General features: G+C 40.9%; 1 protein-coding gene across 5 annotated transcripts in view; it reads right to left on the reverse strand.

Annotated features, from left to right (window-relative positions):
• The window catches only part of SEMA4D (semaphorin 4D), a 142,588-nt gene that overhangs the window by 50,922 nt on the left and 66,176 nt on the right, over positions 1–25,490 (reverse strand). For 4 of the 5 annotated variants that reach the window (XM_067569330.1, XM_067569329.1, XM_067569326.1 and 1 more), the window contains one exon: positions 2,286–2,679. In XM_067569330.1, the coding sequence (XP_067425431.1) occupies positions 2,286–2,424 (139 nt within the window). In that variant the 5' untranslated portion in view covers positions 2,425–2,679. Of the gene's footprint in view, positions 1–2,285; positions 2,680–16,134; positions 16,200–25,490 lie in introns of all 5 variants that reach the window. The other variant, XM_067569327.1, reaches the window with a different exon arrangement.

Consider the following 25,490-nt stretch of genomic DNA (forward strand, 5'->3'; position numbering starts at 1 on the left):
GGGCTACAGTACTGATATACAATAGCTTCTTCCTGGATTTCAATTTAAATTAATATCTGGGATTTGTGCTGTGGATCTCAGTGTAACTTACAACTGGGATTCCAAACTACTGCACTTTTTTGTTGCATCTTTATTTCAGATTGTGTACACATACACATACACACAACAGTATACCAAAAATGACATTAAAACGCTATGTCTTCCGCTTCCTCTCACTCCCTTATCAAGTGTTTTCTTGGAAAGGTTGGTTGAGTTGCTGCCACTGCACAGGCTAGACAGAACATGTAGAATTCCAAGTGATATGGGTTTACTTTTCACCCCATATTTGTTCCATTTCTGCTAATGGTAATCCGAATGGTTATGAGTACTAGGTGTGATAATAGATATGAAAAAAACTGCTCCGTGAAGAAGCTGGATTGTGTTCCAATTCCATGTCATCACATGACAGATGAGGAAAAGATCAAATACTTATTTGCTCTTTATTTGATAGTTTATACTGAGATGTGGACTTATATCTAAGGTCACAAACCTGATGAGTTATAAGAATTTGCATTTCTATCAGGCCTTAAGAATGGATGTAAGAATTTGCCTCAAGTAGCAAAAGGGGTTGCATATCTAGGCACCGGCAAGATCCCCCTTTCCCCACAAAGTTCTCCCCTTAATAGTAATTTAACTTTCTGCATTTCTTTTTTACCAACAGTAACCTAAGAGAGATACAGGCTTTCAATTAACAATGAACTGATCTCAGGGGCTTTGGGACTGATTAGGACCAACTGCAACTGTAAATGAAACAGCTATGCAAAGTATACAATACTATTCATTGATACATTCCAACGGCTGCTAAAAGATACTGAATGGTAAGATGACTGCATTGACAAGATACTTCTAATCACATGGTATCATATCTGCTGGGATATTATTTCAAATCCTACTGCAATCAATGGGACTTTGTCGAATACTCACACTACACTTAAAGCTGTACTATGTAATGTAAATGTAAGTAAAAAAAATTAGGACAATAGTTATTGTGCAAGGACAACAGCTGAGTTTCAAAGTTTTAAAAACATATTAACTGCTTAGTAAGGGACCGATTTCACAATTCCCTCCACCCATCAAAATAGTACTACATCTTGTCTGATAAATTTTACCACATCTTCATCTAGAAGGATGTGATTTAAATCTAAAGTTACTGGACATGACTGCTAATTAGAAGGAACGTGAATAATTCTGTTTTAAAACTTTTATCCGGGATCTTATTTTACACTAAAGTATCCAACGAAACTTTCATAACATGGGCTTCTGACTACCTCTCAGTTGTGGACAATTTCTCTTTATTATATGTCAGTCATGACACATGCTAACTAATCTCTTTTCTGTGTCAATCCTGCAAAAGAATTCAGCATGGCTGAGAAAATGTATCATAGGTAGGTACAGTGACTCTACTAGCCAAAAAAGTGCCAAGATCCCCCTAAACTCACTTTTTCCTATGTAGCAACACAAACAACTTAGGGGCTATGACACCTGACCACACAAGGATTTACTCTTTCTTGAAAGAAGGCAGGCACTTTTTCCTAACTCAGTAAGTCATGTTAGAGAGAAATGACAATAGATTGAACAAAAAATCCCTTATTAGTAATATGTTATAATTTTTTAGCAAACAAAATCTGAATCAAGAAGATACCTATTAAATGCTCTAAGATAAATATACAATTTCCCCTCCAACTCTGACTCTCCAGAATTTCTACTGCTGTAATGATGCTTGAGGAAAGAAATACATATAGGTATGGCCTTATGTACTATATGCAGGTGCATCATAGGAATTTTTTTCATATCAAGAAGCAAAACAAGCAGCTTTGGCAAATTTTTCACAATTTTGATGCATAATCATGTTAAACATAGAAACAATCAATTAAACGAGCATTTGTATATTGTTCTTTTTTCCTTGTAATGAAGTTCTAGCCCATACTGAAAATTAACCAAATTCAAGGGCCCTGATGTTCAGGCATTAGCTCTTTCTGAAAATTGGCCCCTTTAAATCATATTAAGTTGGGCACCAAGAATCATTAGTTACTTTTGAAAATTTTAGCCTTGATCATTCATTGAAGTTTTATATACAGCAAAGCCAACCAAAGTCCCAGTTAAATTGTGGGTTGGGGAGTTAAAGAGGTTGACAGGGCCCATATAATTTCAATAGTTTTCTGTTACGAAGTGTTTAAAGAAATTACATAGAAACCCACACACTACAGAGATTCTGTACATTTCACGACTTAAGTCATTGTTCTTACCTCCATGTTCCCAAGTGATCCTTGGCACCGGACCAAATGCTGCTGCTGTTCCAAACAATAAACCCAAAGCTGTATACAGACCAGTTAGTGCCATGTTAAGAGTCCTTCCTCTATGGAAGCTGGAGGATAACTGCAACATCTAATGTTCCTTTTGCAGAAGAAATCTCCAGTTCAAACAGTATGTTACAAGGTAGACATTGCTGAACTTAAAGTTTCAATAAACAGGTTGAAAAGATGTTCCCAAGCGTATGTATCCAATAGATTACTTGTCCAAGGGAACACACATTTTCCAGGATGTAGAATACAGAGATTGTCCACACTTTCCACAGTGTTTCTCAGCAAATATTTTGATTTTTGAGAACATTCTTCCGTTTAGTCTCAGTAGAAAATGAAACTGCACAGGGGAAGATGGTGGAAAAAAGACAAAAGTAGGTTGAGTTTTCAAAAAGCCAGAAACCACATAAGTATTTTGGCAAGTACTTCAATAGCATTATGCAGAGTGTATAAAAAGATTAATTTCCACAAATTACAGGATTATAAAATTATACTTTATATGATGTTCTGATTTCTCAGTTTGAAAAAACTTTCTTTTGAAATTTCCTTCACATTTATTTTAAAAATTAAAAATAATTAAAAATAAATACTTTAATTTGAAACTAAATGTTTTTGTTTGACTCAACACTAATATATTTTAGACTTTTTGATTCACTGAAAATTTTGAAAAAATTAATTTTGGTATGAGCTGAATTTGTTTCCCATTTTTCAGAATTCCTAGCAAACCAAGAAAATCCATTATTTGCACAGCTCTAGACAAGACATCTATTTGCCCAAAATGAAATGTTTTTGCTCTTTCAACAACCTTAATTTTTTTATGGTCAGTCTACTTTTTACTCAAATGTACAAGATCACTCATCAGAGGTGTGTGGATCCAAGAAATAAATGCAGGGGCTAAATTCTCAAATCCTTACTCATCTAAGGATATCATAGTACTTCACTCCACAAGTGTTTCACTGAAATCAATGTGAGTAAGTGTAATATGCTGGGCGCCTTTCTCTGGGATCATATTTGGGTTGTTTCAGAGGCTCTTCTCCCACTGTCCTTTTCCCACTTAGGAACCTTACCCCAGCCTTTCCAGGTTCTCAGGTGCGGATCTTTCACTTAATATTCAGTCTCTGAGTTTCCTATAAAGGTCTGGTTTATTTATAGCAGAGTCCAGCATGGCTGGACCTCAGGTCAGGTTTTATCTTTGACCCCTGCCTTGTGGTGATCAGCTCTTGGGTCCATTAAATCCTTGAACACATAAAGAGCTACTTCTGAGGCACAGCAGCTTCCCTCCTGGTTGCCACTCCTTCCTGTGACAAGCTCTCCTTTTTAAGCTTGCTTCCTCCAGCTGGAACTGGCTTTGCAGATCTGCCTATTTGGTACTGGATGAGCAATGAGGAACTTGTTAGTCTTTTCCTGATTGGGATGGGGGCATCCCCCGTAACAGTAAGGTTATCAGAATCTGGCCCAAGTAAAATTCTGGTTATTACTAGTTCCTATCTGTCCATGGTCAAGTCCAACACACACACATAACTTTAGGGATGTGCTGTAACCGTGAAATCCTTGGTAAAGAACACTTTCTGTTGCCCAAAGTCTTCATTTCCTGTAGAAGTAGTTCTAGTTTTGGGAAGTTACCTGTTCTACAACACAAAGGACTGACAAGGCACTGGTTGTGTCTTACAAACTCACCACCATTTTGCTAAGATAATTAAGCATACAATAGTGAGCTACTGAAGCATTTGAATCAGACCAAAATCAAGACCCCAAATGTTTTTTGTTTTTATTTTTTTTGCTTGGAAGTCTGAGGGAAGCCCTAGGGAAAAGCTGTCAAGTTTGACTTTGCACCAGTGGCAGATGAATCTGAATGCATGTCGTCAGATTAAATCACTTAGGTTAAACAATATATTTTTAACGACTGCTATAGTTTTCATTTTGAAAGGCTGTTCACTCAAAAATATATTCTGAATATCAAAGAGACTAAGCAATGTTTTTAGCGGTACTGTTAATATTTGGAATCTAACAAACATTACAGCATGCCCTTAAGATACCATCTTTCTAGCACAACAGTACTTAATATAACACATTTTAAAGGTGATTTACAAAGATTTTTCTGGTTTTGTTTTTAAATCCCCCTTCACACATTAGTTAGATTTCGAAAGAGAAAAAGCAAAATACAGTTAGCATTTACCTCCCCCCCCGAAAAAAATCCTGAGAAAATCTTAGCTACAAATCTTCTCATTTCCTTGTTACATTGCAACCAGAACAAACGAAGATTTGAAAAAAAATCCTTTCCATTTTAAACCTGTATACTCATTCCTTGTTTTTCTGGTACAGTGGTTGTGATATCATTCAGTCTGGCAAACAAACCAGTAAGTCTGCAGTTCAGATTTCACAGAATATCAGAGAGATAACTTTGTTAAAATACAACACTTACTTCATTTTAAATAAGTTATATATTCCCCCTCTGCCTCCCATTCTTGGAATCTTACAAACAAATGTTTAATTTTTAGCAAAAATAAAAGCTTACTTACCCTACAGTAACTGCAGTATTTCAACATGTGTTGCCCATATGTATACTCCTTTCTTGAGGGGTGTACACACTAGGCACTCAAGACTTCTTTTTTTTTTTTTTTTTTTTGGTCGGCAGTAGATGTTGTAGCTGTGCCTGCGCTCTGAGTGTCCTTGTGTCTGCAACAGAACACAAGGGGCAAGACACCCTAAACATCCCTCGGTTGCTTTTCTCCACAAAGTTTGGATGTTAGACTCTCTAATAGGAGGCAGGGGGGTGGGAGGCAGGTCAGGGAGGGTGGGGTGTGTGTGTGTTAAATGAGGACAGGTTGAGATATTCGGTTGGTCAGCCTGTCTAAGAGTTACAGTTACTGTAGGGTAAGAGACCATTTCTTCTTCCAGTGCTTGCCTATGTAATATCCATTCTACTTTTGGTGATGCCCAAGCAGTGAAAGGAGGTGAATACTAATTGCTGCTGTAGAAATGTTTTAGGGCATTGCTTAACTTAGTAGGAACCAGTTTAGTATGTTTATCTCATGTAATTTAGTAGAAGTGTAAAAAACGTAACTATGGAAATGGCAAAACATTTTAGTTTCTTTTGGCTACCCTTCCAGTTGAATATTAATTTCTTCTTCTATGTTATTACTTAACTTACTGAAGAGACTTGGTAGGTCCTCATATATTAATCAGTTTTTCCTTCTCCTTCTTTCTTGCTGTTTTTTTTTTTTAATTACACAGCACCAACCAAAGGAGCACAGAGGCAATTGTTTCTCTCTACCATTTATTTAATAAGCAAATTAAAATGCAATGACCTATCAGTCCTCCCATACAATATGGAAGAAAGGTCTCCAGAGTGAAACTACTAGTGTCCTGTAAACTTATGAGTTCCAGAAATAGAATTATTTTAATCCTATGGCCCCATGATGGAAAGTATTGATGATTATTAGTTGCCATGGTTACTGTCTTGGGCTACTTCATCTTTCTCAGAGGATAAAAAGTGACAGGGAAAGTCTGGAACAAACAAACCACATTATCTTCTCAAACCAAGGAAGAATAAAAACTATCTGGCTGGCTCATTAAGTGCTCATTTTTCCATGGTAACTGAAAATCCTTCTAGCTGCACAGCAAAAAAAAAGATGGTTACTTAGCTCCATAACTGACGTTCTTTGAGATGTGTTGTTCATGTCCAATCCAATTAGGTGTGTGCGCGCCGCATGCATGTCCTTGGAAGGTTTTTCTCCTTGCAGTACCTGTCAGGTCAGTGCAGGCGCCCCTGGAGGGGCACCTGCATGGTGCTGTATATAGGGCCTTGCTGACTCGCTGCCTTCTCAGTTCCTTCTTGCTGCAGTGCTCTGACAGAGGGGAAAGGTGGGTGGGTCTTGGAATGGACATGAGAAACACATTTCTTCTTTGAGTGCTTGCTCATGTTGATTCCAAATAGGTGACTCCCAAGTTGACCTGAGGTGGAAGGGTCGGAGCTCACAGAATCGCTGACTGAAGTACAGCTCTGCCAAATGCTGCATTGTCCCTGGCCTGCTGAGTAATGGCATAATGTGCAGTGAATGTGTGGCTTGATGACCACGTTGTAGCTCTGCAGGGATGTGCGCCAGGAACGATGCCGAGGAGGCCTGTGACCCCATGGAGTGTGCTGTTAGCGCTGGAGTTGGCACCTTAGCCAGGTCAAAGCAAGTTCTGATACAGGAGGTGACCTAAGAAAAGATCCTTTGGGACGATACAGGCAGACCTTTCATCTTATCTGCTATAGCAATGAAGAGTTGGTTTGACCTCTGGGAAGGACTTAGTCCTGTCTATGTAGAAAGCCAGAGCTCTTCTAACATCTGGGGAGCAGAGACTCCGCTCCTTGCTATTGGCATGTGGTTTTAGAAAGAAGACTGGAAAGGAAGATATTCTGGCTCATATGAAACTGGTACACCATTTTAGAGAGGAAGGCCAGATGGGGTCTCAGCTGCACCTTGTGCTTGTAAAATATTGTGTATGGATGGTTGGACATCAGAACCTTAAGCTCAGACACTCTTCTGGCTGAGATGATTGCGACCAGAAACGCTACCTTTCATGAAAGATACAGAAGTGAACAAGAAGCTAAGGGCACGGGGTGGGGGGTCCCATAAGCCTGGTAAGCACCAAGCTATGGTCCCATGCCGGTACCAGATGGCGGACCTGCAGGTAGAGTCTATCCAGTCCCTTGAGGAAGCAGGTCACCACTGGATCCACAAAGACCGAATGTCCAGATGTGCCCAGGTGGAAGACAGATAATTGCCGCCAGATGTACCTTTCTGGATGATACTGCTAGCCCTTGTTGTTTTAAGTGCAGCAGATAGTCCAAGATGAAGGGCAGCGATGCTTGCATTGGAGAAGTGCCTTTCTGTGAAGCCCTGATGGCGAATCTCTTCTACTTGGCCAAATATGTCGCCCTAGTAGATGGCTTCCTGTTACCTAGGAGGACCTCCTTTACTGGACCCAAGCAGGTAGACTCCCTGGGGTTTAGTCAGGGAGTTTCCATGCCGTGAGGTGAAAGGACTTGTGGTTGGGGTGCTGCAGGTGACCATGATCCTGTGTGATGAGATCCAGCACCAACAGTAGAGCTATGGAAGCGACCGCTGACAGCTACTGCAGCATTGACTACCAATGCTGCCTGGGCCAGGCTGGAGTTATCAAAATGACTGACGCCTTTTCCCTTTTGATCTTGAGTAGGACCTTGTGAACCAGTGAGAATGGGGGAAACATGTACAGTAGGTGGTGCCCCCATGGAAGGGGAACAAGTCCGTGACTGAGCCTGGGCTGTGATTCAGGAAGGAGCAGACATTTCCTGTTGAGTCAAAGTGCGAACAGATTCACTTGGTAAACTCCCCATTGCAGGAAGATATTGTTCAGTTTATCTGGCAGATGGACCATTTGTGGTTACGGAATGATCTGCTGAGATGATCCGCCAGCACATTCTGGGCCCCCAGAAGGTAAGACACTTCCAGAGATATGGAGTGAGTGATGCAGAAGTCCCACAGCTTGACACAGGGAGAAGAAGGGTGCTCCAATCTACATATTTATATAAAACATCGTTGTTGTATTATCTGCCCTGACTGATACACATCTGCCCTATATGTGAAGCTGGAAGGTTTGACCTGCTAATCGAACCATTCTCAGCTCTCCGATATTGATATGGAAGGACAACTCTGTCTGGGACCAGAGATCTTGAGTCCTGAGAGACCCTGTGCTCCCCATCCCAATTCGGATGCGTCCGTTACCAGGGACAGGGATGGTTGGGGATTGGAGAAGGGGACTCCCGCACATACTAACTATGCATTGTGTCACCATGGGAGGGATTCAAACCATGGGGGAGTAAAACCACCTTGTCCAGCTTGTCTCTGTTTGGTGGGTAAGCCGATGCCAACCAAACATGGAGAGGTCTGAGCCACAGCCTCGCATGCTTCACCACATACGTGCAGGAAACCATGTAACCTAAAAGCTTCAGACAATTTCTTGCTGTTGTGGTAGGAAAGTGACTCAAATCCCTTATGATGGAGCCCATAGCTCAAAGCGAGACACCGGCAGAAGTGCCTTTGCCTGAATCAAGTCTAGCACTGTTCCTATAAATTTTATCCTTTGGGTAGGTGACAATGGTGATTAGGACATGTTTAGCCAAAGACCCAGATTGTCGAAGGTTGACTTGCACCTCTACTTGTTCCTGGGAGCGTCCCTTGACCAGCCAATCATCTAGGTATGGAAACACTTGCAACTGCCATTTCCTCAGAAAGGCGGTGACCACCGTGCCATGCACTTGGTGAAGACTCGAGGGGCCACTAAGAGTCTGAATAGGAGGACTGTAAATGGATATTGAGCACAGCTCACCACAAACCTGAAGAACCTTTTCTGAGATGGAACTACTGATATATGAAAGTAAGCATCCTTTAGGTTGAGGGCAGCATACAGTCTCTGGCATCCAAGGAGGGGGATGATCGCGGCCAAAAAGACCATGTGAAACTTCGTCTTCTTCATGAATCCGTTGAGATTTCGCAGATAGCGAATGGGTTTGAGACCTCCTTTGGCCTTTGGGATTAGGAAATATTGGGAGTAAAACCTTTTTCCCCTTAGCTTCAGAGGAACCTCCTCCACAGCTGCCAATTGTAGGAATTCCTGCCACTCCTGAATAAGAGTTGCTCATGAGAGAGATCCCTGAAGAGGGATGGGGAAAGGGGACAGGAGGGGAGTAAGGAATTGAAGAGACTATCCCAATTCTACCATGCACAGCACCCAAGCATCCAAGGTGATGTGAGTCCATGCTCTCTAGAAATGGGATAGACAATTCAGGAAACAAGAGGAGGGATCCTGGTTCTGGACTGGTGTGTCGCCCTTGGGTGCACCTTCAAAATAACTGCTTGAAGCTCAAAGGTTGTCTCACCAAGCTCCGGCCCTGGTTAGGTGGAGGCTGTGGAGTCCTGCTCCTATTGCTCCTGCTTCTCTTCCTGGGGTATTCCTGTCTCTGTGCTTGGTAAAAACATGGGACAGGTTGAGGCTTGAAGTGTTTCCTCTGGGTGTTCGGAGTGTGAAGCCCAAGGACTTCGGAGTAGCCCTAGAATCCTTTAGGCTGTGCAACTTGGAGTCAGTTTGTTCCAAAAACAACCCTGAGCCCTCAAATAGCAGGTCCTGGGGGAAGGCCGGACACCTGCAGCCAGAAGCATCCTCCTCACTGTGATTGCGGAGTACATTGTGCAAGTAGAAGAGTCCGCCGCATCCAAGGCCGCGTGCAGTGATGTTCTCGCCACCGTCTTTCCTTCCTGAACAATTACAGTGAACTCCTGCTTGGAGTCAGCAGGGAGCAACTCCTTGAATTTTGACAAAGCCTTCCAGAAGTTAAAATTGTAGCAGCTGAGGATTGGCTACTGGTTGGTATTGTGAAGCTGAAGCCTTCCGGTAAAGTATACCTTCCTGCCGAAGAGATCCAGCTTCTTCAAGTCCTTGGACTTGGGCGTTGGTGCCTGCTGTCCCTATCTTATCATTCACCTCAGCCACCACCAATGACCCAGGCTGCAGGTGCATGAAGAGGTACTCGTATCCAGTGGATGGAGCAAATTACTTCCGCTCCAGCCATTCAGCCGTTGGGGGAACAGATGCAGGGGTTTGCCTCAGTGTCTTAGTGGTGGTTTGAATTGTTTTAATCAGAGGTAGGGCTACCTGAAAGGGGCCCTCCGGCATCAGGATGTCGACCATGGAATCCTCGGTAACTCTCGCATCTCCTCTGCTTGGAGGCCCAGGTTTTTTGCCACTCTCCTAAGCAGCTGTTAGTTGGCTCTATTATCTACCAGGGGAGAAGTAGCTGCAGTCCTCACCACTGCCTCATCTGGGGACGATGATGATGATGAGATGCTCTGGGAAGGGCTGGGTCTTCCTGCCCTATGGGATCCCGTGATTCCCCTGGGACCTCTCTCTCAGTACCGTGGTCCTTGTCGTTACCAGGTTCTGCATTGAGCACTGTTCTCCCCTCAGTGCTGTGGTCGTCATCTCTCTCGGTGCCATGTGGAGATGACCATAGCATTGAAGATCTCAAGCTTCTTGTATGAGAGACAATGAAGTAGGACCTTCTGGATGAGGATCCCTGGGCCAGATGATAAGCCCAAGGTGTCCAAAAGGGCCATTACACTGGCATCTGCCACTGAGCGTGCCATGGTCCCATAAAGGGTTTTTTCTTGCCACTGGTCCCGCCTCTGCAACCGATCCCTGCTGCGCTTAGACACATAGGATTCTGTTTCTGAGCCAGATGAGTGAGACTCAGAGTGTGAAGACTATGGCAGTGCTGATCAGGACAGGTCCGGGGAGCAGTGCCGAGGTGAAGGCAACCAGTACCATGTCATAGCAGGCTTGCCTCTGGACGACACTGCGATGGTCTGTGGTGCCGGAGGTCTTATTTCCTGCTCCTCCCTTCTGGCGGGGAGCTGCTGAGCCGTCATGGCTATTAAGTCCCGCACCACCTCATACGTATTTGGGGTTGAGAAAGAGTGAAGCTCCCGAACACAGCTCTCCCTATCAGGCAAGTCCAACAGCACCGGACTCAATGGATCCCCTTGTGGGACCGAAGTCGATGGTGCCGACCCTGATGGAGAGGACGCCGAGTGTCCCGGCACAGGATGCATCTGGGTATCCCCTTTTCCTGTGGACTTCACTGTAGGTGAACATCCCCTGCCCATCTTTTTACGCCTCTTCTGTGGCACTGGGGAATGGGTGTGGTGTTAGATCTTTGATGCTGAAGAATGCCGGTGCCAGGGCTCTTTTGGTGCCAAGTCCCTCTTCAGTGCCATAATCTCTCTTATACAGGCTGGCACAGAATGGTTCAATTGAGGATAGAGCTCTGCCTCCATAAGGAGGTGTTTGAGTCTGATGTTCCTGTCCTTTTTAGTCCTCGGCCAGAAGCCCCTGCACATCTTACACCGGTCAGCTTGATGGGTCTCTGCTAGGCACTTGAGACAGGATTCATGCAGGTCTCCCTTTGGCATAGGCTTGTGGCAGGTCCCACACAGTTTAAATCCTTGGGACCAAGGCATGCCCCAGTCCTGGGAAGAAGAATGGGGGTTGGGGGAGGGGCAGGGTGGAAGATGCCAAAGGAAACTTAACTACAGCTAATAACTTTAACAACTATTTACAAGTCTCTCTCTCTCTCTCTCTCTTTTTTTTTTTTTTTTTTAATTATTTGCTAGCGGTAAACTTGCCAGACAGAAGAGGCAAGAAGCTCCAACAACTGTCATGGGCCGTAATAAGGAACTGAGGAGGTGGCAGGTCAGCAGGGCCCCATATACAGTACCATGGAGGTGCCACTCCAGGGAGTGCCTGCATTGACCTGACGGGTACTGCTAGGGGAAAAACCTTCCAATGACTGTGCATGCGGCGCACGCACAACTAATTGGAATCGATGGGAGCAAGCACTCATAGAACAATCAATCATTTTATATTCCCTGTGGTGATCTACAAATCAATCAACTTCTTTTAAAAAATTAAGTTTGACTTATGGGACATAGTTAATTTATGGTCAACTTTTGACACAACTAAAAATAAATTTAGGTCATTTGATACAAAATATACTGTACTGAGGGATCCTAACCAGCAAGATACCCTTATCCTGCATTAGATTTTGTGACAGCTGGAGGGTGCACAGCATCTGACCAAACCCAGGACAGCAAAAATTGCAGTACAATGTACACAGAAAATGCCTAAGATTTACCATTTTTGCAGTGTTAAAATTGTTTGTAGGGGCTGGTTCATTCACACCTGCTGGGAACTTATGCTGAGAGTGCAGGGTTTCAGTACGAGACTGCTTTGATAACCCAGAACATACAGACACAAGGGCCTGATTTTCAAAACTGCTGAGCTCCTGCAACTCTCATTGACTTTAATGGGATTGGTGAGTGCTCAGCACTTCTGAAAGTTAGGTAACTGTGAAGAGCTTTAAACCTATAAAACAAGTAAATATCAGAAAGAATACATAAAACATCCAGGAAACCCTAACTCTGCTATCAACTTTAAACATTTAGACTCTGTTCTTCAGGGCAAGGAATGTTTCTACATTCTGTAAAACAGCTGTTAAGTTTTTAGTGGCAGATATTTTTAAAATAATAATACATAACTTTAAAATAAATACTCTGCTGCCAAGGATTTTATCAAAGTCATCATTTGGGTGCAATTAATCACAAAACAAAAGCCACACTGCCTGTATGATCTCTCCATTATACTTCAGCTACAGTTGACTAAAATGCCACTTTTATACAAGAAAGAAACAATTAACAGAGAACATGGCAGTTTGCTAGGGCACACCTGGAATTCCAGAACTGTGAAGATCCCTATTGATATCAGTAATGTTAGTGCACAGACAGAGAAATAAGAGAAGATGTCAATTTCTAATGCAGCAAAGGAAAAATAGTAAAGTAAAAAAACCTAGTCAAAAAGAGGTATGAAATTGGTAGAAGATAAAGCCTCAGTGGCTTGAAAATATTACAGAAAACAATGGAGAATAAAACAGCAAAATTTAAACTACAAAAATGGGGAGCTAGATAGCTTAAAGTACTGTTATCGAGACAAAGACACATTCACCTCTACGTCACCAGCTTGAATCTGCCACAGATTAGTAGGGACTGAATGTTAGCATGCTTGGTGGACTGCATGGAACGATTAGTCTCTCAGGCCATTTTCTGCCAGAGACATGTCCCTACCAAAAAAACTAGCACCGCAACTGGCACTACTGTTCACAGACTTAAAAGAAAGACCAACAATGGAATGGACCTGAAAGACAAAATACCTTCTTATCACTCAAAGTGGTCAGGATGGAGGCACACAGGCAGACCAATGTGAGGAAATGAATTTTAGTGAATGAAGAAGATTAGAGTTTCCAGGGCTGCCAGTCCAGCACTCCTTACCAACACTAAATTCACTAAATGTACATAATATACAAAAAGCTATATTTAAAGAATGGCATATAGGTTCCAAAGTCAAACACTTGACAGCTAGGAAATGCTAGAATTAAGGTTAGCCATGCAACTTTAATTCTGCCCCTTTGTGCGTCCAGCTATGGAGGAAATAGCATGTGATCATGCACAAGGGAGTCTCTAGCATGTCCTAACTTTTGAGTGCCTTGCAAACTTAATGATCTTTTAACATACTCTCTCCTAGATTAAAAATATTAAAATGTTCATCATATGGAATCATAATGACCCCCCCCCCCCAATGGGTCATCAGCAGAGCTGGAATCTTTAGATCCACAGCACAGTTTTCTACATTTGAGCTAATGAAGCAGTCAGTGGCTGTAGAAGGCTGTGTGGTTATAGACGCTTCTGCCTCCATCCCCACCAGCCTCTCCCTGTCTCTTTTTGCTCTTATCCCTACTTCCCGACTAATGCTGCTATCCCTTTTCTTCTGCTTCTGCCCTTGTTCCTCCCCCTTTCCCATCTCTCTCTCAGCTACTGCCCATGTTCCCTTGGCGTTCCTATCTGCCCCCCCCCCCCCCCATGGCTCCTCCCCTTCTCCCCATCTTCTACCCTGCCCCCTTCTTCCCCTCTATCACACAACTCTTCCTCCTCTCCCCCATTACCACTCCTTATCCCTCTACATTCAGGTCAGAATGTTCTTAGTTCTCTTCCACACTGCCTGTGCATCAGAGAGCACGGGAGACTACGTTTTCCTGCTCTCAAATCCTGGTGACACAGTTGCCTTAGCAACTGGGAGAAGCAGTTGCAGGAAAAGTCTTGCTCAGCCCTGGCAGTCCCTTGGGCTGCAGCATGTGCAGTAACTCTGTAGGAACTGTGCATCTGCAGTCCAATCACTAGGGGCCGTAAGGGGATGGCACATAGACAGATCTTCAGCGCATTTAGCTGCCAAACTCTATCAAGGTTCTATTGAACATGTCCAAAATGATTTTTTTCAGACGCTTATAATTTGTCCAAATTTGGGTGGATTTTCACGCAGATGACATAAGGCCTGCCACAAAGGCTTCGAGGCTCTAGAGCTTTGCAAAGAAACAACCAAAAATAATTTTATTTAGTTTTATTGTTTTTTAACATGGGAAAAACAACATATTTTTCCCCTAACCTCATTATCAGAAACAGCTAAACTATTTTAGCTGAAATTTTCCAAAAAAGTTGAGCCTGAGGCAGACTCCCAGCACAGGAAATTACACTTCAAATGGTTAAAATTTAGCAAAGTTAAAAGCAGCCATAAACAGGATCTTACAAGGGAAATTTTCAGACAAGCTTAAACTATAACTGCATTGCCTATAGCACACATGCACACCCACACACCCTACAACAATTCTAAGAGATGTATGATACTTTTGTGTGATAGAGATGATTCTCAAATTACTGTAAAAGATGCAGTATTAGAAGGGCCAGAACCTTCTCTGCTACCTGTGCAATCACAAAACAGTATGATGTACGGTCATATAAAAGATAAGGAGAGGCTGACAGCAGTCTTGTTGCAAAACTGGCCCAAGGTTCACTTACTTTAGCATTTATCTCAATATTTCTCACCAGTAGGGGGAGTGTTAGTTCAGACAGGCCACCAGTGTTTTAAACACTCATCTAGACCTACTGTACACAACATGGTGATTTAAACACCGCCAGCTAATCCACACTATTGTCTCTTGATACTACTACTGATGGAATTGCAACCCTGAATAGTGCAGCAGTGGGAACTGGTAAGGAAAATGCTAGCATGGTCAAAGTCAATGAGTGAAATGCTACTAAGTAGCATCTGTTAAAACAATGGGCCTCGAGATTTTTTATTGAGAAAATACAAAGTAAGCTCGTAATCCTGGGCCTCATGGAACCATCGCTTTTTAAATTTTTATTCAAAGGTTCTATTTCATTTTTGTATAAATAGAAATAAAAGGGGGAAGGAAGGCAAAAAATCTGTATTGGCAACCAAGCTGGAAAAGAAGCTGGAAACCAAGGAATTATCAGAAGTGGTGGTGTTCATGTGCAACAAGCAAGATACAGTTTAACAAACAACAAAACCCAACACTCTACAAAGCTACTCAAGGGGGTCTCAAATCTTGTGATGGGAGTTCTCTAAACTCCCAGTACACACATTTGGAAGTCAGGCAGATGGATATGGAACATTTGTTCCTTTTCTTATTTAAAAATATGTTTGGCTTAATTATTGTGCTGCAGTTCAGAGGGAGCACTAATAATTTTTGTGTCTAGAGAAATTAGTATATGCCACCATAACATACAGCTGGTAGCAGCCGATAGTGCTAGCTAACTTTCAATGTCGGCAAGACAGAAGCATATAAGAAAGGAATGCTTATTTAAAATGTACACAAGTGTCTGGCTTCTCTACATACAAGTGGGATTGTCGGTTAACATAACATCCTTCAGGATGATAATATTATACAGATTGGTGAAACTGGCAGGTCACAGTGAGATGAAAAGACATTCTCTGTCCCATAATCAAATGAGCATCTCTTTTAAAAGGGTATTTAAAAAACTATTTATTCCAAAAATCAAAAATATAACGAACAAGTACCCTGGGATGATTAGATAATGATTTGTTAGGTTCTTTAGTAGATGTTACTGATTATTCCATATCAATTTGAAGAATAGACAAAGAACAAAAACTAAACCTTGCAATCTTTGTAAATTATATTTAAAAAAGGGACTATCATGATCCATTTGCTATGCCACAAATAATCTCCACAACATTGTTCAATGCTGAGTCCTTAGAGAGGGTTAACAAGCTTGTGGACAAGGGTGATATAGTGGATATCGTGTACTTAGATTTTCAGAAAGTCTTTGACAAGGTTGCTCACCAAAGGCTCCTAAGCAAAGTAAGCAGTCATGCGCTAAGAGTGAAGGTCCTCTCCTGGATCTGTAACTGATTAAAAGATAGGAAACAAAGGGTAGGAATAAATGGTCAGTTTTCAGAATGGAGAGAGGTAAATAGTGGTGTCCCCCCAAGAGTCTGTACTGGGACCAGTACTGTTCAACATATTCATAAATGATCTGGAAAAAAGGGTAAACTGAGGCAGCAAAATTCGCAGATGATACAATACTACTCAAGATAGTTAAGTCCAAAGCAGACTGCAAAGAGTTACAAAGGGATCTTCCAAAACTGGGTGACTGGGCAACAAAATGGCAGATGAAATCCAAGGTTGATAAATGCAAAGTAATGCACATTGGTAAACATAATCCCAACTGTCCATATAAAATGATGGACTCTAAATTAGCTGTTACCACTCAAGAAAGATCTTGGAGTTATTGTGGATAGTTCTCTGAAAACATCCACTCAATGTGCAGTTGCAGTCAAAAAAGCTAACAGAACGTTGGGAATCATTAGGAAAGGGATAGATGATAAGACAAAAAATATTGTATTGCCTCTTTACAAATCACTGGTAGGCCCACATCTTGAATACTGCGTGCAGATCTGGTCGCCCCATCTCAAAAGAGATATATTGGAAAAGGAAAAGAAAAGGGCAACAAAAATTATCAGGGATCTGGACAAGCTTCCATGTGAGAAGAGATTAATAAAACTGGGACTTTTCAGCTTGAAAAAGAGATGACTAAGGGTGGATAGGATAGAGGTCTATAAAGTCATGACTGGTTTGGAGAAAGTAAATAAGGAAGTGTTATTTACTCCTCATAAACACAAAAACTAGTGGTCACCAAATGAAATTAAAAGGCAGTGGGTTTAAAATGAACAAAAGGAGGCATTTCTTCACACAATGCACAGTCAACCTGTGGAACTCCTTGCCAGATGTTGCAAAGGCCAAGACTATAATGGGGTTAAAAAAAAACTACATGAGTTCATGGAGGATAGGTCCATCAATGGCTATTAGCCAGGATAGGCAAGTATTACTGTTTGCCAGAGGCTGGGAATGGTCAACAGGATGGATCACTTGATTACCTGTTCTATTCATTCCCTCTGAAGCACCTGGCATTGGCCACTGCTGGAAGACAGGATACTGGGATAGATGGACCATTGGTCTGACCTAATATGGCCATTCTTACGTAAATCTACCTCTCTCTTATCCCCTCCTCTGAAGTTCTCGCTCTTTGTTATGCCTAATTTAGGACCTGTCTACACCATTTAAAACATGATGAATTTCCTATGTGGACAAAAATAAAGCCACATCACAATCTTAGAAAACTGCATTTTAATCCCAGAAGATTTTTGGCCTAAAACCCAATTCCCTAACGTAGCTTTGAGTACTTCACACCCAGGCGTCCTTACTGGTAAAAATCAGCCATGAAACATGTATCAGAAAGATGTTACCACACAATCTCTGAATGTGATTATTTTTGCCGTATAGTAGAGTACACAGCGCAGTAGGCTGTGAGCTCATTCTGGGATAGGTTTCTGTCTGTAAAACACCATGCAAAACTGTGACACTATACAAATAAATAAATAAATAATTTTGAAGTAGCATTCAATTCTGGAAGTTGATTGTTTATTAAATCAACCCTCTGACAAATCCCATGTCCAGATTATATTTAATGTTTCCCTCAGGGATAAAGAATACTTATTCTCAGGTATCCGTTTCAGATATTGTTGACATGATACAGAATTTTAGGCCAACAATATGTGCTTCAAATCCAATTCTACTTAGCTGCTATGGGGAACGTTTGCCTGCTCTGGCTATGATAATTCAGGATAATGAATCTGGAAATGTTCCATCAAATTTTAAACAAGATTTAATTTATTTGTTGAGGAAACCATCCAGGAAAAAAAGATGTATCTAATATTCATCCAGCTTCTAATTTATGCTTTTAAATCAAGAGGGAAATTTTCCAATTATGTATATTTAATTGCAAACACAGCTTGCTCTGTTTGATTTGCTTGAAAATTTAAATCAAGTTTCAGAATACATCAGAGAAACTGAATTGTGGAAATGTATACGATAGTTCCGTTAACTGCCGCTGATTCAGGTTTCTTTCACATTTGAGAACAGCAGCCTTCACAATAACTGACACTGATGTACATAGTGGTTTTTTGTTTTGTTTAAAACACAAATATAATTTTTACCATGTATACTGCACTGTTTCCTTTTCTACAGTACTTGAATAACCTTAGACAATGGAATAAGAGCAGTCAGTCTCACATTTATTTCAGATCAATTTCACTTACAAGGTCTTCTAAACGAAAACAATACTAAAATGTTTGGGTTGCAAACACTTGATTTAGAAAGTCCCTTCCACCAATAAACAATTTCCATTACATTTTTTAATAACCATGAAACAACTTTTCCTTTCTGTGCTGCACCTCTGATGCGGTCCATTTTGTGACTGATTACTTAGTGGAAAGACCATTACTGTAAACAGAGCCTTGTAATGTACATGTCCATGTGTAGTTCAAAATGTAACCTTCAACATATAGGGCTACATGGTCGCTATCTCTAATATGGCCATGCAGGGTGTCAGAAAGACAGCTGCTCTAGGTCCCTCCACAGCAAGTGAGGAGAGAGGGGGCAGAACCATGACCGCTCTCCCCAACAGAGGTGGTAGGGCTTGAGACGAGAAATAAGCTGCACCTTTTTCAGGACTACAGTTATTTACTTCTGCCCCCACTACCATCCTCACAGAAGGGGGGGGAACCACTATTCCCATTTAGTCAGGGCTGACTCTGAAGGATCACTTTAGCCCATAGAAAGGGAATTACTTTTTCTTCATATTTTATACCTTTTGAGTTTGCACCAATGTCTTTCACATTGGGCATACCTGGGTAGTTGTTGCAGTGAGGTTAAAGGCCTCAAGATGAGCCTCTCCTCAAGCCAGCTGCCAGGAAATCTTCTCCCAGTCAGAATGGTGTAAGTATGGTAGCTTTTGAAGACAACTGAATATAGCAGGTTATTTTTTTTTTAAATGATAATTGTTTAATTATATGATTGTCAAAATCATCACTAGCTTCAGTGAAGAACATTCAACAGAGAGACAGGCAAGATTTCAAGATTTTTAAGTGAACTGCTTCTTCTGACAGAAATAGAGGCAGTATTTTTCATCTGTCAGAGGGCATAATTGTAATTTTGTTTTGAAAGAACTTAGATTCAAGAGTTTTCCAAGTATTTTCAGTATAAAGGCCTGCTTGAAGCTTTTTTGGATTATTTTACAACAAAAAGTAAAAAGCATGTACAAATTCACAGTGGGGCGCTCTGGCTATACTTTGCTTTTAATTTTCTCAGGCAATCTAAAGTTTTAAATTGTTATTGTTCGTAAAAACATTCTAGACTGCTCACTTTCTCTTCAAGTTCTACAGCGTTTATGTTAAAAGAATTTGTACAATACATAGTGTAGAGTGTACAATTCCAATTCTTTCGGTTACCAAGTTTTATTTATGTAATGGATTTATTTTATAATTGTGGTGTAGTCCAGGAACACCTTCTGTTTTGGTTTTCATCCTCAACCATGGACATACATTATTGCTATTCTTAGTCTGTCTTTCTTTCTCTCATACATGATTCTACATCCATGTCATTTATATATTATACAGTATGTGCATTAATTCATTTTTTGCTACATTATAAATTGAACCATAAGACAGAGTAATAGCTTTTGTATGCCTATTTACTGTAAAATTAAGGCATGGAAATTTCTATGTCAGACTGTATCAAAATAATATTTTAGGGCTGCAAAAGCAATCCAGTGGTACTGCAATACAGGACAATAAATTCATGACACCACTAGCAAAATACTAGATCCATAATTTACTCTTGGTGCAACACCTCTGGTGCTAACATTTGTGGGAGTGCTAGTGTAGACAGTGCTGAGGCATGTGTACTACTGGATGGTACATCAGTAAAACTTCAGGCCTGTCTACACTCACACTGTTGTTACCACTGGTGGAGCTGCACTGTTGCTAACAGACGGGAATAAAATTTGAGAGAGGAAAAAAAAAAAGAAAAATGTGATTACAAATCCTCAGAATCAGACAGGGGGACCTCTGAGCAGTTGTAGCACCTGAATTTTCCTTCAACTTTAACTGGTAAATAAGATGTTGAGTTGCTCAAGGCAGAGGGCTAAATCCTCAGGAGAGGAAGGTGGCTTAAGAACACTTTTCTGGCTCTCTTGCTCCTGACATATATTAAAACAGCCTAAGGACTGTCAAATTGTGCAAGTGGTCCCACAGGAACTGCTATACAGGCAGAACATTGGATACTCCTGTCCCATCCCTCCTATTGCCCACCTAATTCCACCCCAATACTCCACTTATGTGGAGAGCAGTTGCGTAGACCCAGCTATACACCAGCTTTAGCCTACCTGAGGGTTTCTCTAGGTCAGAAGGAATCCTTAAACAGCCTTTTAGGGCATCTAACCAACCAACTGGACTAGAGGCCAAGAACTGAGCCCAAGGACCATAAGCCAAATTTTCAAAGGCATTTAATGCACACAAAGATGCAGAAGGCACTAGCAGGATTTTCAAAAGCACATAGGCCCCTAACTCCCATTTAAATCAATAGGAGTTAGGTGCCTAAGTGCTTCTGAAATCTCACTAGACATCTGTCTGCATCTTTAGGTGCCTGAATACTTCTGAAAATATGGCTTCACGTGTCTTCCTGTGTGTAAAGTGCCTAACACAGTGAGGCCCTGTATGTGAATAGGGACTTTCAGAGCAAACCAAAGAACAGAGGCACATGTATTCTTTTCATGAACAGGGTTAAAATCCGTTCTCTGAAACCTTGGTTTGGGAAGCACCCTGGACTGGAAGCAAAATAAAAATCAAACTTATTACCAAATCCTTATCCTAATTAAATAGATTTTATCAAAAAATTAAGTCCACTAGCAACCTTGCTTAATCATTGTACGTAACACTATTCGTTTAATCACCAACAGGCATGTTCTAACATAGAGATACAGAGAAATGAAGTTGGAATATGGGGAAAAGAAAGAAGAAATAAAAGTCAGATTTTACACTGTCACCATTTGGACTTTCCCTTGCTTCTGGAATTAGAGAGCCTTCAGAAACCTTTTTCTGAAATGATACAATAAATGCAGTTTGACATGCTGTACCAGAAAAACCTCCAGCACGGTTTCTGAAATGGAAATTAACTAAAATGCTCCCACAGTATTTGGCTTTTACTTCCTGGGAGGAAGACTGTTTCTCACATAAAACCAGATATATCTATACCAGATGAGTCAAAATATTAGCATTTTACTTAGATGAAAGACACCAGAAATAAATTATCCTGATAGAAATGTATTCAAACTCCCTCTATTCAACTTGTTTTTTTCCCCAAGATCCCTTTACAACAACCTCTGAACACAAATTATTTATTAGTTTTGGGGCAACAGCTAGAGGTCCCAACAAGGAATTATGGCCCTTTATGCTAGACACTGTATACACAAAAAGACATTCTGTGTCCCAGAAAGCTTACAGTTATCTATAGTGACTATAGGTCACAGTTAAGGATTACACTGGGCACTATACAAACAAGTTAAAACCCATCAAATAAAAGATAGATTGTAAACTCTCTGGGTCAGGGGCTGTGATCATGACAAGAAGCAAAGAATGGATGAAACAAACATTTAGAGAGATGGGGGAGGACCAGGTAACTTCAAAATGAATGCATTATGTATAATAAGTATTACATTCAGCTCACAATTTGCCTAAGCAACATCACATGACTACGCAATCATCTTGCAAAATGTCAGACAGTGACAGAACTAGGAACAGAACTCATGACACCCAATCCTGTGGTCCTAACCATTAGACCATGATTCATCCTGCTTGACTTGCAAAAAACCCCACAGATTTGCACATTTTGGGTGTCTTAGTTATGGTCACCACTCTATATGCTGATAGTCACATCACACATCATAACAAGGGAAAGATAGGAACCAGCTACACATGAAAAAATCTCACAAGAAACAACCTGTCTATAAAACCAATGTCAGCGATAAGTAGTTCCAAAGTCCTTTCTTTGCATTAGTGACTATAATGTTGTATTTGATAGCAAGGATACAACAATATTGTTGATGAGGCCATATGCTTGCTATGATAAGTAAATGGTGCAAATGCTACAAATGTATTTTATCTTTTACATAATGTCTCATTAAGACAATGATAAGCCACTCTGAGGTGACCAAAACATAGCAGGATGACTAACTCATAGCAGTGCCATTTTAGAATGAAAAAGTTTCACGTTTTCCTTGCCAACTTTTTTTTTAAAGTTATACAAACTGTTAATAGTTTTATTTAATCAATTTTAATTTTGCATACAATTCAAATGTACTCAGTGCTAGTCTAACTCCACTCCCACCGAAGTCCATGGGAAAATTCCAGCTGATTTTTGCCTGTTTCACAGCTGAATAGCAGCGCTGATGGTGACACACTCTTAATTTCACACTGCTGCTGTTTGGGAATGCAACAAAAGAAAAACAGAAGCAGGCAGTAGAGCTATCTTTATCTGCTGATCAGGAAGTCATCAATACGTCAGCTCATACTTCTCCATGACTATAACAACTAAAAACTTACATTTTATTTAAATAGAAGTTTACATTGTGCAAAAAACTGATGGCTTCGGTGCTCTCACACTTGCCAGAAAGAGGTCTCTACTCTCCACTGACAAGTAGCCAAATGGGTTTTTCAGATTCTAATATACAGATTCTCTCTTTCTGACTTAGTATTTTGAAAACAAATAAACCATTTAGTTAGGCTACAGGTACATTTTGCAAGATACATGCTTTGTACACACCCTCCAATATATTTCCCATTTTGTTTTCACGTGGGAATTTATTATTTGAGATATCAGGACCTAAATAAGTAGCTACACAACAAGTCAGGAAGGTCAGTCCAAAGTCCAAGGAAGAAGCTGCCACAGGGAGCTCCTGATCTGCTGTTGTTGCAGCCAAAACCTGGCCTGGAGCTGGAGTGGAGGCGCTGCACTCTGGAGGAGTTTTAAAGGGCCACAGCCCGTGCACCGATGCAGCCCAAGCTTTGCCCGTGACTGCACTCCTGGATATTGGGAGTGCAAGGGGCAGGGGAAGGAGGGGTATTGGCAGCCTTGCTGCCTCTGGAGCCTGGCGAGCAGTGCACAGAACATAGTGCGCCCTGGGGAGATGCGGCTGAAAGCTGGGGCTTGTAGTGCCAAGGGTGCAGGGCAGGACTCCCCAGTTCAGCCCAAAGGGAAGAAACAGGAATAGGGCAGTGCTGCCAAGTGCCACCTTTGCAGAGATCTCTCCCAGCCTCAGCTGGAAGAGACTGACTGCAGGGTACTATGCCATAATGTTTTGTTTAGGGTTACGAACATTTCAGAGTTACGAACAACCTCTATTCCCGAGGTGTTCGTATCTTTGAGGTTTTACTATACAATGCAAATGTATGAAAACATTCCAACATAATTAAATTAAACCATAACAGGAGGTGTGTGAAGAATCTCAGAGACTCAAAATAAAGCCATATAATGGCAAGGCAAATTACTTTACTTTACCAAAAAAAACCTTCAATGGAAAATGAACAAGAATGGTTTTCAATTTTAAGTTCACATGAACAAGGAAACATGCAGGGAAAGTCTGAGATAACATTTCACATTAAGAATGCCCCTCACCCAGCTCCATTTTTCTTAGAACTGTAACACATCAGCTCTTTTATCAAGGTCTTTGACTAATAGGTGTTCTGAAGTAACACATAAAAATGAAAGAGGTGTGCATAACTCAGACTTTACAGTAGCAAACCAAAATCTGAAATTCCTTGCTTTTGTGTAACTAAGGGCTGATCTCTAGCCAAAAAATAAATAAATAAAAAATAGAAAGACTTCCACTCACTTGGATGAACTTTGGGGTTAGGCCTTTAGAACAGATATCCCAGCTACTCTGTGTGAGATTGGATGCTTAATATCTTTAATTCTGATCATTAATATAATACTTGGACAAGAGGACATTCTACTTGAGACTTCTGGGCCAAATCTTCGGAGTGGTGGCGAGTTGAAATCAATGTGACTTTTGGGGTGCTCCTCAGGGCGCAATCCAGCTCCCCCTAGACTTCAGGAGGAGTTGGATCAGACCCTAAGTACTTAGCTAATTGCAGAATTTCACCCCTTTTACAGAGGCACATTATTGGAGCGAGGAAGAGAAAACCTCTAATACTGTAATAATATTTTAAATGGAAGTCTATCAATTTAAAACAGTATTCTGAGTGCAATGGAGCGGTGGGGAGTATTAATTCCACAGGAGATTTTATGGACTTTTCTTGTTTAATCCCATTTCTATTGGCTGCCTGCCTGTACAGGCGACATCTGTAGTCATACCGTACAAACAAATTGCTATTCACAGTTTGCCAATAGCTATGGCACAGTTACCCACATTAGAGCACTGGGACTTGAATATCAAATTGACATCCATCAATTCCACAAATTTCAAATAAAAGGCATCCTGCAGCATCCACCCTAAATCTTTCACTAGCGCCTGAAAACCACAAGATGCAGAAGTTCCACAGAGACTGCTTTATATTTTCAACCTGTAAAATATTAAATTATATTTATCAGATAGGATTTCAAAGCCCATACTGAAAAATGGTTTCCTTTGGTAACAGTCACTTAAGAAGGGTGATTATTTTTTTAAACCAAAAAAATTATGGTCTGAACAAACATTCTTTGTGAATTTTCAATAAAAAACTTGCAGCTAATTATTTTGACAACTGTGATTAAATTAACAAAGGTTAAAGAAAACATCCACTGATTACATCCCCAACGTTACAAATGAATGAAAGCATGAACCAAGTTAAATTCATTATATCCATCTTCAAAGGAAACTTTAATTTGACTGCAATTCTTTCACATAAATTGAACATACCCCTTCGGCATTATAAAAGGGAAAATGCTCTGACATCTACTATAAAACAAACTGTATGAAACATTAACCTACTTCTGAGTATCTAGGATAATTGAAGAAAAACAACAACCTACTTCCTCTTTATATCATTTACCAGTAGAACCACACGTATATATACCTAACCTCTCACTTATGTGTACATCTTCCTATAACTAGCCTTTTGAAACTCAAGCAGTTGCTGAGCTGCAAATAATATTATATTATTTATTATTGTTATTATTTTAAGATCTGGAATTGTAATCCTAACAAAAACATCTACTTATCTCACCAAAATAGAGTTTCCATTCCGGTGGTCTACTGATGAAAAACACATATGCGCTTGATGCTAATGCAAACACTGCACTCA

The sequence above is a fragment of the Emydura macquarii genome, unplaced genomic scaffold (assembly GCF_026122565.2).
Source record: "Emydura macquarii macquarii isolate MOO-44397 ecotype Brisbane River unplaced genomic scaffold, CSIRO-AGI_Emac_v2 contig_2897, whole genome shotgun sequence".
In the NCBI taxonomy this organism is placed as follows: domain Eukaryota; kingdom Metazoa; phylum Chordata; order Testudines; family Chelidae; genus Emydura; species Emydura macquarii.